Raw genomic sequence first — 15,981 nt, 5'->3', positions numbered from 1 at the left:
TTGTTTTTGGTTCTCTCAGGTTAGAGTGGGCACTAGCGCTCATGAAACTCTACCGCTATCGCCTCCCTTATTATCCTTTCTTGTAATTATCTCTTTACTTGTCTGCCTCTTTTTCCAAACTCTCCAAGCAGGGAAGGCAGTATCACAAAATACAGACTCACAGCCAGACTGCCTGGCTTTGAATCCTGCCCTACCATTGTATAGCTAGGAGACTTTCTGGCAATTCACTTAATTTCTGTGCCTCAGTTTTCTCACCTGTCAAATGAGGTGTATCCACCCACAAAGTTGTTGTGAAGATTACGTATGTTATTATGCACAAAGTGTTCAGAACAGTTCCTGGCCCACAGAAAATAGCAAACAAAGATTTGGCATCATTTGTATTACTAATAATCTTTGTATAATACCTAGTGCAGTGCCTGACAGGCACACAGGAAGTGCTCAATGAATGAACAATTGCTTTTTTGAACTAAGTATTTTGAACAAGTACTTCTGTGTAAGTATGTACTTTTTAAAAAGTGGCTCAATTTTAATTCAAGACTTTCTACCTGTCCTCACAAAATAAGGAAAATGCCATTTAGAAACTTCAATGTCAAATAACTTGAATCCTCAGTGTGGCTGTCCATGAGAAAGCCACACATCACGGTTCTGGTGTGATCATTCATACAGCTGTATCATAAATACAACCTCATGCATTCATTTTGATCTCCTAAGTGGCAAAAGTGTTATGTCCCATGTTGAGCTGTAGAATTTTAAAATTTTAAAATCCTGTAGAATTTTAAGTTTAATGTATTCTGGAAATGCTGGCAGAATGATCCTATGGCAGGATTTTCTCAAGTTCTGCTTCTACATCCTATAACAACCCAAAGTTATCATGATTTTTAAAAACAATGTTTTTGTTTGTTTGTGTTTGAGATGGAGTTGTGCTCTGTCGCTCAGGCTGGAGTGCAATGGGACTATCTCGGCTCATTGCAACCTCTTCCTCTGGGGTGCAAATGATTCATTCTCCTGCCTTAGCCTCCCAAGTAGCTGGGATTACAGGCTTGCGGCACCAGGCCCAACTAATTTTTGTATTTTCAGTAGAGACAGGGTTTCACCATGTTGACCAGGCTGGTCTCAAACTCCTGACCTCAGGTAATCCACCCACCTCGGCCTCCCAAAGTGCTGGGATTACAGGCATGGGCCACTGTGCCCAGCCAACAATGGTTTTTAAGAACATTTTCAGGGCCAGTGGGAGGTCATGAAAGATTATTTGTCATCTTTGCTTCTGTAACAATCAATATTCCTTGCAACCAAATATCCTCATCTGCACTTTTTACTGTACCCTAAAGACCAAGACAACCAGAAATGTCACCAATGAATAACAAAAGCTCTTAAAAGAAAGGAATGACTGAAGAAGCAAGATAAAGAGAGGGACCGGATGGAGGAAATGAAGGAGCGAGAAAGAAGGATGTGTGGCTGGAGGGTCCCACATCTCTTTCTCACCGCCCTCCTACCCTCCCCAACCGCCCCCTGCCCCCAACACACACACACCCACATATCCACACACATGCAAGCCCAGGGCGCCATTCAGTAGGAAGTGTCCCACCCACCAACTCAATACACAGGCTGCATTTAATTTGTCTGGTGGGTTCCGGCCTTGGAACTCAATATTTCCACCCCCACACTTTTTTTTTTTTTGTAAGATGGAGTCTTGCCTTGTCGCCCAGGCTGGAGTGCAGTGGCGCGATCTCGGCTCACTGCAAGCGCCGCCTTCCAGGTTCCTGCCATTCTCCTGCCTCAGCCTCCCGAGTAGCTGGGACTACAGGCACCTGCCACCATGCTTGGCTAATTTTTTGTATTTTTAGTAGAGACAGGATTTCACCGTGTTAGCCAGGATCGTCTCGATCTCCTGATATCGAGATCTGTCCACCTTAGCCTCCCTAAGTGCTGGGATTACAGGAGGGAGCCACTGTGCCCGGGTCCCGCGCCCATTTTTCTTTCTTTTTTTTTTTTTTTTTTACCAGGTCTGGCAGACTTAAGGAGACTAGGCAATAGTCATTCTCCAGACCTCAGAGGGATTGGGGGATTTGGGGGCTTAGGGAGGTAGAGAATATCGTGCGGACAGGGCCTGGGCCCTTTAGAAGCCATCTGTTTCCTTCCTTGGCCTCCTGGCGCTTTGATCTCACCCTCTCACTAATTACTTCTCTCCTCCCTTTCTACCCATAAAGCCCGAAGGATTAGAGGCAACCAACTCAAAATAATAGTGCCCTATATTTGGGCAGCTCCTTTCTTCTGAGGAACCTGAGTGCCCATCCAAATGTGTCTACAAGAACCTCACAGCCCTTCTGTGAGGGGGGCTGCCAGGCTAATAATAATTCTCTATTTAGTGAAGCAGGAGCAAGGGTGAGGGAGGGCTGGGGGACATCTGCAGTGGTCAGATGACAGGACCTGTCATAAGCAGGACTTCCGTGAGTCTAGTGGACAAGTAACATTTCACATTTTGCAAGTAATCGTCCCAGAGAGCAGTATTGCCTGTAAGGACAACAGTGGAGGATTCTAGAAAGCCCCTAGGAAATACATTCAAAGAGACTTTTTTTGTTGTTGAAAAAAATATATTAAAATGAGCAGAATGAAAAGGAGCTATCAATTAGGACCTTCAGGCAGAATCTTTATAGGGGACCTTAACTGTGAACTTCTCCTTGATATAATCATCTTCTGTCACTAATATCCACTGTTTTTTTTCCAGGAAAATCACAAACAATCTCTTTCTTTCACTATATTCTTTTTCATCAGAGAATAAGATCTTGCTTCTCATTCCAGAAAACTCATTGCCACCAGCTCTCTGAAGATGAAGACTGATCAGGCATTAGCAGGAGGTGAGATTGGCCAGGACTCAGAATCCCCAACTTTCGGACTTGCCGCCTACTTTCCTAGCTTTTGTCTCACTAATTTTTCTTTTCTTTCTTTGACACTTAGCCATTATCCCAGTCTAAGAGTGGACTATTCAAATACTATGTGCTAATGCTCCCTCAATTAGAGAAAATAAGAAAGCTGCAACTCTGTTTCTATCTGAAATTATTCATATGCTAACTGGTGCTTCAAAAAGATTATGGCAAAGTGAGTCAAATGCCTGCACAACTAAGTTTTTGTGCATTTCGCTTTAGATCATGTTTTTTGTTTGTTTGTTTGTTTGTTTTGAGACAGAGTCTCACTCTGTTGCCCAGGGTGGAGTGCAGTGGTGGGATCTCAGCTCACTGCAACACCTCAGCCTCCCGAGTAGCTGGGATTACAGGCACCCACTACCACATCCAGCTAATTTTTTTTTCTATTTTTAGTAGAGATGAGGCTTCACCATGTTGGTCAGGCTGGTCTCGAACTCCGGACCTCAGGTAATCCACCCTCCTGGGCCTCCCAAAGTACTGGGATTACAGGCATGAGCCACCATGCCCGGCCTAGATCATGTCCTTGTCAGGTTCCACCCTCCCCATTCTGCACAGGATGTCACTAAGTGTCTGCACCAACCAGAAGGATGACTGACAGCCATGCTTACTCCCTTTCTTTGTCCCTTGAAAGCCACTTTGGGTGAGATACCCACTTCAAGCCACATATTTTTGTCAGTGGACTGCTGTCAGTGCAGAATGCTGTCAGGATGGGGAAAGATGGCCTGTGCTCCCATAAAGGAAAGCCACTCTTCTTACTACAGATATGGAATTATTTAGAAGCCAGGCTCTAGGACTCTTACAGAAAGAAACCTCACTCCTCTTCTGTTCACCTGGAGCCACTCACGAATACAAGATGATATGAAACTGACAGTTTAGTGTGGAAAAGTGGCCACATTCCTTCACAAACACAGTGTGTCACTTCTCTTTTTCTACTTACATACAGCTTTAAAAACACAACCTTCTATTGGAGAGTATGTTCTACTTAACTTTTTTCAGTTATATTGATAAATCCTCCTATTTATATTGATAAATAGCTCCTTTTCATTCTGTTCATTTTAATATATATATATATTTTTAAAAGGCATTATTTTCCATTTTACAGGAAACTGAGGCTCAGAAAGGAATATAAACATCATTGTGTCAAAATGTAAATAATGCCTGAGTCAGGATTGAACGCCTTCTGGCACATTTTACATCTTTTTTTTTTTTTTTTGAGACAGGGTTTCATTCCTGTCACCCAGGCTGGAGTGCAGTGGCGTGATCTTGGCTCATTGCAACCTCCACCTCCTGGGTTCAAGCAATTCCTCTGCCTCAGCCTCCTGAGTAGCTGAGACAACAGGCACATGCCACCACTCTTGGCTAATTTTTGTACTTTTGGTAGAGACTGGGTTTCGCCATGTTGCCCAGGCTGCTCTCGGACTCCTGAGCTCAAGCAATCTGCCCATCTCAGCCTCCCAAAGTGCTGGAATTACAGGCGTGAGCCATGTGCCAGGCCACATTTTACATCTGATGATAAACTCTTACTCCTGCAAGCAGTGAAATAATTTCTAGTAACTTCACAAATAGTTTAAAGATTATAGGATATAGGCCGGGCGCGGTGGCTCAAGCCTGTAATCCCAGCACTTTGGGAGGCCGAGATGGGTGGATCACGAGGTCAGGAGATCGAGACCATCCTGGCTAACACCGTGAAACCCCGTCTCTACTAAAAAATACAAAAAACTAGCCGGGCGAGGTGGCGGGCGCCTGTAGTCCCAGCTACTCGGGAGGCTGAGGCAGGAGAATGGCGTAAACCCGGGAGGCGGAGCTTGCAGTGAGCTGAGATCCGGCCACTGCACTCCAGCCTGGGCGATAGAGCGAGACTCCATCTCAAAAAAAAAAAAAAAGATTATAGGATATAATGCTACATTTATTATGTGAGATAACAGAATTTGATACGTAAGGAAGGAAAATCACTTATGGAAGTCTGTGATTTGAACAGTAAGAAAAATATGATAAATTAATCAGAACAAAAGAGTACTCAGCAAACAGGAAACAAATGTTTGACCAAGGCCAGGGTCTACAATAAAATACAGAAATTGGGGCAGGCTGCAGAAGTAATAGTGAGAAACCAACGGAAGATGACACAAGAGGGATGTAGGTGACTGAAAATTAGTGCCCAATTGGAGTTACAAGAGGAAATTGGGGGCCAGGTGCAGTGGCTCATGCTTGTAATCCCAACACTTTGGGAGGCCAAGGTAGGAGAATCGCTTGAGGCCAGGGGTTGGAGACAAGCTTAGGCAACATAGCAAGACCCTATCTTTACAAAAAGTCTTTAAAACAATTAGCCAGGGGTGGTGGTGCATGCCTGTGGTCCTAATTACTCAGGAGGATGGCGCAGGAGGATCACTTGAGCCCAGAAGTTGGAGGCTGCAGTGAGCAATAATTGTGCCACTGCACTCCAGCCTGCGAGTGGCACTGTGTTTGTGAAGGAGTGAGACTCTTTCTCTAAAATAAAAAATGAAGAAATTCACATGCAATGATGGGGTGATGGCAATTACTTATGAGGCATCTTTAGTATGATACAAGAGTTTTTGATGTTTGTTACCTAAGAGAATCCAAGAGAAAGGCAGTAGAAGGAAAAGGTAAGTAATAGAAATAAAATAAAGATGAACAGAAGTGATTACGAGGTGAAAAAATTTTAAAAATTTAAAATTTAGAAAACCTTACAATTAAAAAGATTATTAACTAAAAGGGGAAAGGTGTTGCTGAAGTCAGTCTCCACAAGAAACCCCATGGCTGCTGTATTCAGCTGGGGTTCTGAGTGTGAACACCACGCGAAAGAGGTTGCATCATCACTGAGTTTATTTACCAACAGTTGTTCCAAATTTGTTTCTGTTTCTGCTTACAAACCTAGGTTTCATTACAGTGATCAGGCTAGATATGGTCATGGAGAACTCCCAAGTATCCAGAGGATTTTATTTCTCTCCCATTAACGAAACATTAGATACGAGCCCCATATATTTGCCTGAATTATAAGTAGGATTTCTCATTGCCCATGTATAAATTTGCTCAACAGATGAAATCTTGACTTCAGACAAGCTAAGCATGTTGGAAATACTCCAAGAGACCCTGCTCTTGCATGCCAGTTCTTTACATTTACTTCAGGAGGCAAAAAGAAAAGAGAAGAAAAAAGGAAGGAAAGCAGGAAGGCAGGAAGGTGGGAAGGCAGGCAGGCAGGCAGGCAGGAAGGAAGGAAAGGAGGGAGAAGGGAAGGGAGGGAGGGAGGGAGAGACCAGAGAACTTGGTTGCTAATCTTTAATTCATAGCATTTTAAGATCTAGGGAAGTTTTATAATGAGATTGTTAACAGAGAAGAAGGTAATAAAATTTCAAGTCACACTAATGGCTAATTCATTTTAATTAGTGATTTTTAGCAAATAACATGGCGTACTTACATTCCATGGGCAATTTTCCCCAAACGGCAGCCAGAGTTTAACATACATGTATAATTCAATTTCATATCTTCCCATAACTTTTTAATAAAGAATAAGTTATAAACTCTTAAATCATTTGATGAGAACAGCTCCCTTTAAAATGTTAAAATGAAGAAAATAGCTAATTCACTTGCCTTGCTAAATAAAATGGACACCATGAAGAAATCCAGTAAGAAGCTCTCTGAAATATCTTTGTAGTCAAAGTGGAAAAAGATGACAGTGAAGCTCAAGTTAATAAACTGGTAAACTGGGTTGCAAAATGAAGTCCGCAACAGTTTCATGCCAGCAATGATCATCAGAAAAATGTCCCAGCTGTTGGAAACAAAAGAAAAGATGCAATCAATGAGAGCATGCACACCGCTAGGTGAGTTTCATTCGCTCACATTTCTCCAGAATTGATGGTGCATTACGCACTTTACAGGCACAAAAAGTCAATCTAGGGGGCTCCGTTATTGTCTGCATTTTACAGGGGTATAAACTGAGTATCAAGGAATTTGAGAAACTTGTCTAAGGTCTCAAAGGGGCAGAACATAAATAGAAATTCAGTCCTGAGTGACTCTCAAGCACATTGTCTTTGCCACAGCAGACGTTTTCTTTCCATCACATGCTTTTCAAAGTCCCTCATGTTCTTCAGCAAGGGCACAGAGCTCCTTCTGAGCTTGTCTGAATTCACTACTGCAGTGATGATGGACATTTCCCAGAAAGCCTCATGCCAAATGAGAAAACAGGCAACATGCTGCCCCTGCTAGAGTCAGCTCGGTGTATGTCTCTTCATGAGAAAAGAATCCAACTGGAACAGTGACATAACAACAGATAGGAAATTCCAAATAGAGAAAATAATCCAGTATCTTCATAAAGCCTTTTCTATTTCTACATATTCACTTTTTTTTTTTTTTTTTGAGACGGAGTCTCGCTCTGTCACCCAGGCGGGAGTGCAGTGGCCGGATCTCGGCTCACTGCAAGCTCCGCCTCCCGGGTTCACGCCATTCTCCTGCCTCAGCCTCCCGAGCAGCTGGGACTACAGGCACCCACCACCACGCCTGGCTAGTTTTTTGTATTTTTTTTAGTAGAGACGGGGTTTCACCGTGTTAGCCAGGATGGTCTCGATCTCCTGACCTCATGATCCGCCCGTCTCGGCCTCCCTAGGTGCTGGGATTACAGGCTTGAGCCACCACGCCCAGCCTACATATTAACTTTTAATGCTTCTCAGCATATTTGTCATCCTAGTGAACATAAGGTTTTTGCTCTCCCTTTTTTGTTGTTTAAAATTATATCATCAATGTTTTCTTCCCCCACAGAATGGGCCTTTTCAGTTAAGGAGCTCAGCAAAACAGTTAGGCGAAGAAATAGCCTCCTAGGACTTTGCTTTGAGGACTGAAGTCCTGAGTGCTCTTGCCTAAGGAGTTAGATTGTTATTATCTACCCACGTAGGGAGTATGTGTCATGTGTACAATTCTTCAGATGGTAAGGTCAACAATGAACAATCCATCTTGAGATTGGAGGGCAAATGATCACATCACAATGTAGCCCCAGAGAGCAGGCAAGTGCCTTCTTGAAGGGCCTGGCTTTCTGAAGAAAGGCACTGCACATTTTCACCAGATTCCCTCCAATTCTAATGTGCTAGGATATTTGGCAACTGCAAGACAGAGGTGGGAACATTTCTAGAAGATGGTTGCACTTGTAAGAGAGAGGCTTTCTTTCCCCGGCTCAGTATAGAAAACTGGGGCCATGCCTCCATTTCCCTAAACATAGAAGGATCTTGGACTCAGGACCCTTAGCAGCGTTATGAATATCTTATCTCAGAATGAGGTTATTTAAGAAGTACAAAATTGTCATTTTTGTCATAAAAAATGTTGGAAATTCCATATGCCTCAATCTGCTGTTTTTTGTGCCTTCAGACCTAGGAATGCAGCTGTTTCCACCTTGCCACAGCATGTGTAAGGTGAGGTTTGCCCAAGGCCTTGTACGGCAGACTTGGACTTGGCATCTGAGAAAAACTAGCAATTGCTTCCAATGCATACTTCAGATGGGGAAGTTTGTCTTTAGCCTCAACCCAGAGCCCTCAGTGTTCCTGCAGCAAGGCTGAACACTGCTCCATAACTGGCCTTCCTTTTCCAATGTGCAACTAATGCCCAGGATGAAAATACAATAGGAAAAAATGACTTCAGGTCCATTTGCCTTTGACAACAGCCCAAGGTACAAAAACCCTGTGGGATAGCCAAAGCCCTGTGGAGAAACCCCAATGATAATGTATCTGAAGACTTAGGGATATTTTGGTTTTCAGAGGAGACTGCTGATTTTCTGGGTTATTCGGGCAAAATCCAGATGAGAAGCAAATCTAACTTTCTGTTTCTGTGACCAACGTTCCATGACCTGCATCCATTTGATGTTTAGTAGGGATGACTGGTTCAAGCTGAGGGAGATCTTAAGGACTCACATGCATGACTTTTATAACATCGCAATAGGAACGGCTACCATTAATGGCTCATAGATCATTGTATACAGCAGGTCCTCAAATAATGTTGCTTCTTTCAATGTTGTTTCAGTATAACATTGATGGGGGAAAAAAATGGATTCCTGGGCAGGACCCCACGGTCGGTGTGGAGTTTGTACATTGTCCTCATGTCTGTGTGGGTTTTTCTCCAAGTTCTCCAGTTTCCTCACACATCCCAAAGGTGTAAACAGTAGGTGCTCTGATGTGCTGACATGGTCCAGTGTGAGTGAGTGTGAGTGTGGGTGCGAGTGTATTCTGCAATAGGAGACGTCCTGTCCAGCATGGGTTCCCACTGGGCACCCTGAGCTGCCAGGACAGGCTCCAGCCACTGGATACATTGAATTGGAATATTTGGGTAAATAATTATCTTACTTGTTTGTATTAATCGTTCCTAAATGTATGTATCATTCACATTTATTTCAGTGTTTAACATTAGAAGTGTTTTGGTCTTTATTTAGAAGTTTGGTGATGTTTTTGTGACCAGAAACATGCTATGGAACTTAACTCTTGTTTCTATCAATTAGCCTACAGTAAAATTTGTTTTATTTGGTTTTGTATTGGCTTTGATTAAAGTCACAGTTTTCAAGAACTTATCCAGGATGTTACGTGAAGATATACCGCACTTAGCTGAAGGTTTTATAAAGGCTGAGGTAACAACAATTGGTGAACAATACCCTGGAAGAGATGGAGAGAATCCTCTTAGATTCTCAAAGAAACAGAAACACCTAACAAACACCTAACAAGATACTCCAGTTCACCAACTCATTAATTTACCAAACCCCTACTTGGTTGTTCATGCATTCATCCTTCTAACACTTACTAGTGGTTTGCTATTGAATAGTTGAATAAGAAACAGTGCCTGTTGTTGAAAAGTTCACTCTGTGACTATTTAGTACAATGGTTCTCAAAAATCACAGGGAGGGGCTAGGCTTCTCTAGTTTAGAAAAGGTCTCAAGGTGATACTGATACAGGGTTTCCGGCTATCCTGTTTGAGAACAGTTGGTCTAGTAGGGTGCCTGAAACCTCAAAAAATGTTTTGTGTTTAATTCTACAGATGCATCAGGAATAGAAAAGGATTTCCAGTTCTGGGTTCCAAGTGAAACAATTGCTGATGTTATCATCTGGGTGTTAAGGATATTCGGAACTATATAGGTAAGGTGTACCTTTCTGACTTTAGTGTCTAGAAAAAAATTACAGAGGATGGAGAATAATATTGCTTCCAAATGGACCCTCCCTGAACTGTTTATTTGACTCTGCTGGAGTCTTAGCCCTTGCATCTGCCTTCTCTAACAACTTGGCCTCAACCCCACATGCTTAGCTCAAGGTCCTTGTCCTGAAGTTGAATAGGGAAAACTTGAAATCCTTTAGCTGGATTTCCCAGAGTGGCACTGGTACCTTCTTTGCTACTCTGGCTTTGAATGTGTATCCCCATTCAAGAAACTGAGGCTCTGCCTTGCTCTCGGGGGCAGTCACAGGGTCAACTAGGACTGTACCATACTGGGAATTCCTGCCCTAGAGAAGCTCACAATGTTCTAATTCTGACCATCTCCTAGATCAGGTCCCACCTGAACTGTATAAGGGGTCTGAAGTCCAGCCATCTGCTTTTTTAAATCCAGTGAGAGTAATTCTCATCCCTGGATTTGAAGTCTAGAATTTTAAGTATCAAAGGACATAGAATTCTTGCCCTGATCTAACAGAAACAGGTCTGGACTAGAAGGAAGGCAGAGTCCAATCAGGACAGGTTATAGGATCATTTCATTTAGTGTCTGCTTTGTGTGACTATGAATCTACTCAAAGTCCAACAGAGTATTAAAATGCCTTTTATCTTAGCCTACTCAATCTTTGGAGAATATTAATTAATTTGTCCTCATGACATCCTGAAAGGAAGAGCAGGTTTGAATTAGTATGTTTGCGATTATGCATTAGGGTTGACTTGGATACATAGTGTTTAAGCAACGTGACTAATGAGCAAATCTGGGAAAGAATCTCTTTTATATCCTCCTACTCTAACAACTTTTTTGACCAGCAACTTTCACCTTTCATCAGAATGACAAATCTACAGACTATCAAGGAGATTTCCATGTTGTAAATTAAGAATTAATTTTAATATATGAAACCAGTAACTCGACTGTACATTGTTAATGCTTTGAAAGACACGGGCATCTTGACAGTATGAAGTCTCTGTGCCAGTTTTTAAATTACGAGTCTTCTCTTGATAAATTCAGAGACAGCAGTGACAGTGATTAATTTCCCCCTCCCACAAGCACAAAATGATAGAGTATTTGCTAAATGAAATGACACGAGGCAGTTCATAAAGCTCTAAGCATGATGTTAAGAACTCCAGGAATCCTGGACTCACACTGTGCTTCCGTCTTCTTATTAAGGCTCACTGACTAAGCTTCTGCAGGATGATTTTCAAATCTACTGACATTTATTCACAACATCATTTCAAGCAGATCTAACTTCATTTGCACCCCAGTCACTCTACAATAACTGTCTAGCTCCAGTGGGTTTTGAGTAAAAGACCACCATGGCTTATTTTTACATGGCCAATAACAGTCGGTAAAGGTTGGCTTCTTCTGCAAACTGTTTACAGAAAATTCACTCAGTTTTGAAAATGTGACCCAAATCATTATGAGGATAAACCATTAACCACTTACTGGGTACCAAGTCTCCGGTGATTGCTTATTAAAAATGCATCAATAGTGAGGGCATTCAAAATTAGCGCTGGGTACAAGATGTATTTTTCAAAACACTGAAGCCAAACATAGAGTCGTTCAAACCACATTAAATGGGCGACATCTGAAAGAAATATAAAAACCACTTAGAACAACCACCGATCAAAGTATTTTTCTTTAAGTAGAGGTAATAATAACTAATATCCTCCCCCTTTAATTCAAAAGCTGCTAATTAAGAACTCATGATACTTGACATGATATACCATACCATTTTTTTCCAGGCAGCAACTGTTAGCTTTACTTCTACACAGTTCATAAATAATAATATACATATAGTAATATAGGCCTGCATCCCAATTTTTCAAGTCAATTGATTTCTTCATACATAATTTACTGAGACCAATGAATGGGCTGTCACATAGCATCAAGTCATCTTAGAGTAGTAAGGGTGGAAGGTGAAGGATGAAGAGTTGGAAAAAATCCCATATGTCTATCTCCTTTTAAGCTAGGGTTCACATCTGTGACTGAAGCTAGTTTCTGGGCTTTCTTCTCTCTTTTTAATCTTTAAACCACAAACAAATCCCTGGGCAATGTATGCAAATAAAACACAGCTGACTCCCAAACCCCAGCCACTATGAATCTATTACCTTCTTCTGAGTGCTTACAACAAAGGAAGTATCATCAAGATTGAAGTCTATTCCCATTAAGGGCTAAGGTTTTAAGTTAGACCAACCTGGATTTGCATTCAGTCTCTACCAACCACTAGTGAATGACCTTGAATTATTAGCTTCATCTTTTTGAGCCTTAGTTTTCTGTGTCTTGCCCATCCTCTGAGTCTGCTGAGGGGAGGAGGTCCTTTCCGCCTCCTGCCCCTCATGGCAGGAGATGGGGTAATGAGGAATGCATGCCTGCCCATCTGGGAACCCATGCTTTTCTCTCTGGGGAGGAGGAGCAGCTGGTCTGAGTGGTCAGAGCACAAACTTCCTTAGGTCACATTCAGGGGTGGGGAAATGCTTCATCCCCACCTCTCGGATCTGGAACAAGAGCCAGGACTCTTCTCTGCTTCCCACCTTGAGGACAGCACAGCAGGTTCAGGCCCAGGACCCTCAAGTAGGCCCCTCTCATTCCCTGCCCCCTCCTCTCTGTCTGTCAGTAACTGGGAGGCTGCAGTGGGCCTCCATCCACCAGCAAATGAACCATCTCTGCTGTGGGCTTCATGCTCTCCACAGCAAGCCTCAAAGCCTAAATCTGCAAGGTGGAAGGCAACTCCATTACACTTCTGGAATCACATTCTTCAACAATTTATAGTACAAAAAAAAAAAAACTAAAAAACTATACCCTACAATGACCTAGAGTTAAAAAGAGTTATGTAGTTTTTACATTGGGTTGCACAAGAACAACTCACAAAAGAGAAAAAGTTCAAGCTGGCAAAACAGCCTGTTCCTTCCAGGTCTCTTATCCAGGATTAGCAGACAAATTGTTTCCAATCAGCTTCACTGGGGCTCTACATGACGGATCTCAGGAAGTACCACAGACACACACACACAAATAGAAACTACTTTACTTTCTACTAGATATGGCTCATATTTCTGTATAAGAATATATCATCTTTGTAACTCAAAAACATAACTACTTTCATTTGATTAAAAATATGAAGAGAGACCGGGCACGGTGGCTCACGCCTGTAATCCCAACGCTTTGGGAGGCCAAGGTGGACAGATCAATTGAGGTCAGGAGTTCGAGACCAGCCTGGACAACATGGCGAAATCCTGACTCTACTAAAAATACAAAAGTTAGCCAGGCATGGTGGCGCATGCCTGTAATCCCAGCTATTCTGGAGGCTGAGGCAGGAGATTCACTTGGACCCAGGAGGCAGAAGTTACAGTGAGCCGAGATTGCACAGCTACACTCCAGCCTGGGTGGCAGAGCAAGACTCCATCTCAGAAAAAAGAACATGTGAGCATATATGTGTGTGTGTGTGTGTGTGTGTTTGTGTGTGTGTATGAGTGTATATATACATATGAAGAGAGATTTGCCATTCAGAAATCTTGCTTGAAAAGAATTCATTCAAATGGGCTAGGAATGGTGAGAATAGATAGAGTGAAAGTCCTTCAAGATATTGGCAATAAAGTATTATGAGAACAAACACTCCAACAATCAGCTTAATAAATAGAAGAGACAATGAGAAATCATCCAGATAAAAATAAAAAGAAATTTTAGTGACAGATGAAACAGGGAGGAAGAGTGGGAGGAGAATAAAATTCAAAGAGCAAGGATGTTGGGTAGGAATTCAATGTTGAATATTCTTAATGGACAAAGTATAATTTTTTCTGGAGTGGATTTGGAAGTGTGTTATTTCACAATGAATGTTTTATACACAATAAAGTCTAGGTATATTAGACATTTTACATATAGATTAAAGGATTTTAATCTGTTGTGAAAGTATATAAAAATTTTTAAAAACTCTTCAAGACCCCTCCCAGCAAATGACTTTGACCTCTACTTTCTAGAGAAAATAAAGTCTATGAGGTATAAACTCCCTCCAACTACGAATTCATTTCTACTTATAGTTACTTCTGGCTCCTCCTGAAGCCAAGCTCCATCAATGTCCTGCATCCTGTGCTCCTGCCATCTTGGTTCAGTAGCCACTCCCTGCCTTATCACTAGCTCTTTCCCAAGGCAAATGGCAAGATCCCAGTCTTCTCTGTGTGGAAAACTCACCTTCCACCCTGAACCTCCTTCTAGAGCTCACTTTGGCCTTTTCTGTACTTCTCAGCTTCTTGGAAAGCTTGTCAATATCTGATGCTCCCACTTCTGTGTCTCCCACTTATTGGGGACACCTCTGCCCCTGGGTATTTGCAGCTACCCTTGCCCTGACCTGCTTGTGGCAGGGCCTCTTGTGACGTCCCGACGGTCAAATAACTGATACTTCTCAGTTTCTCTTACTGGACTTTCCTGAGGCATAAAACATCATTAAATCCTTTCATCTTTTGAAAACTCGCTCTGCCCTTAGCTTCCCCATCCCACCATCCCTGGCTTTTGCTCAAACCTTTTGCCCTACTCTTCTCCCATTTCCTCTGTTATCTCCTCTTCCCCTATCCCTGGTCATCAGCTTTCCTTCTTCCCCTGTTATTTTTCTTATCCTCTTGAGCTAATGTCTTCAACACCCGTAACTTTTATTACTTCCATGCTGATGACACTCAAAACTGTAACTCACTATCGCATCTTTCTCCAGGACTTCAGATCTAAATAATCAACTGAATAGCTTCATCTGATGTCCCAAAGGAACTTTCAAATACAACATGTCAAAAACTGAATGATGTCGACCTGTACACAACTTCTCTTCCTCATACATTCTTGCATTCACTTAGCCATGCAGACAGTAACCCAGAATCATCCTAAACCAGCTCTTCTCACTTCTCATAGCTGTACATTGAAATCACTTTGGGGCGAAGCTGAAAAACACTGTCCTAAATGGTGATTCTCAAACATCAACATGTAAATAAGTCCCTTGTTAAGATGCAGAGTCTGAAACAGTAGGTCTAGAATGGGGCCAGACATTCTACATTTGTAATAAACTTCTAGGTGATGTGAATACTCCTGAACCTCAGGGAATACTTTCAGGAACAGCAGAGCCAGCAGTACCAGCATCCCCTAGGAATGTGTTACAAATGCAAATTCTCAGATTCAATCCTAGACCCACTGAGTCCGAAATTCTGTGGATTGGGCCCTGGGCAAGGCAATCTGTGTTTTGACAAGTCCTACAAATGATTCTGATACATGCTCAAGTTTGAGAACCATTTTCTGGATGGTCTTCCTCTATATATGGAGACTAAAGGACTGAAGGACTGTGTTGATTCCATGTGCTCACTCTGCATATCTATTCCTTCTTTTCTGTCTTCCATGCTCTTAATCACTTTTGTCTAAAAAATTATAATTATCTTTTATGCAGATAAACATTTTCCTAACCCAGCCAGATGTGTACACTGTATTCCAATCCTTCTTATCTGTCTACTTGAGGACTTATTTCTTGCAATGATCCCCCATTCTCCTGCATTACTTGGGTTTTTTTCTCTTTAGCGAATCATTCTCATCAGAAAAAATAATTGCTATAATATCTTCCATTAAAAATATGCCCCAAGCCTAGGCAATATAAGGAGACCGTGTCTCTAAAAAAAGTTTAAAAATAAGCTGGGCGTGGTAGTGCTTGCTTGTAGTCCCAGTTACTCGGGAGGCTGAAGTGGAGCATTGCTTGAGCCCGGGAGGTTGAGGCTGCAATAAGTCGTGATTACACCACTGCATCCCAGTCTGGAGAACAAAGCATAGACCCTGTCTCAAAACATTAAAAAAATACCCTTTTTGGGCCCTATATTTTCTTTCAGATGCTGGTTATTTTCTAGGTAGCACCTGGAAAAT

The 15,981-nt window shown here is 42.1% G+C and overlaps 1 protein-coding gene across 2 annotated transcripts in view; it reads right to left on the bottom strand.

Moving 5' to 3' along the window:
* Positions 1 to 15,981, bottom strand: part of PCNX2 (pecanex 2) — a 314,758-nt gene that overhangs the window by 146,551 nt on the left and 152,226 nt on the right. For both annotated transcript variants that reach the window (XM_033199654.1, XM_033199655.1), the window contains exons 20-21: positions 11,548 to 11,689; positions 6,528 to 6,705 (exon numbers count right to left, since the gene is read on the bottom strand). In XM_033199654.1, the coding sequence (XP_033055545.1) occupies positions 6,528 to 6,705; positions 11,548 to 11,689 (320 nt within the window). The remainder of the gene's footprint in view (positions 1 to 6,527; positions 6,706 to 11,547; positions 11,690 to 15,981) is intronic.

This window comes from Trachypithecus francoisi, unplaced genomic scaffold, assembly GCF_009764315.1.
Source record: "Trachypithecus francoisi isolate TF-2019V2 unplaced genomic scaffold, Tfra_2.0 Lachesis_group5, whole genome shotgun sequence".
Classification (NCBI taxonomy): domain Eukaryota; kingdom Metazoa; phylum Chordata; class Mammalia; order Primates; family Cercopithecidae; genus Trachypithecus; species Trachypithecus francoisi.
Note: the sequence above shows the minus strand (reverse complement) of the source record. Positions and strands in the feature narration are given on the sequence as shown.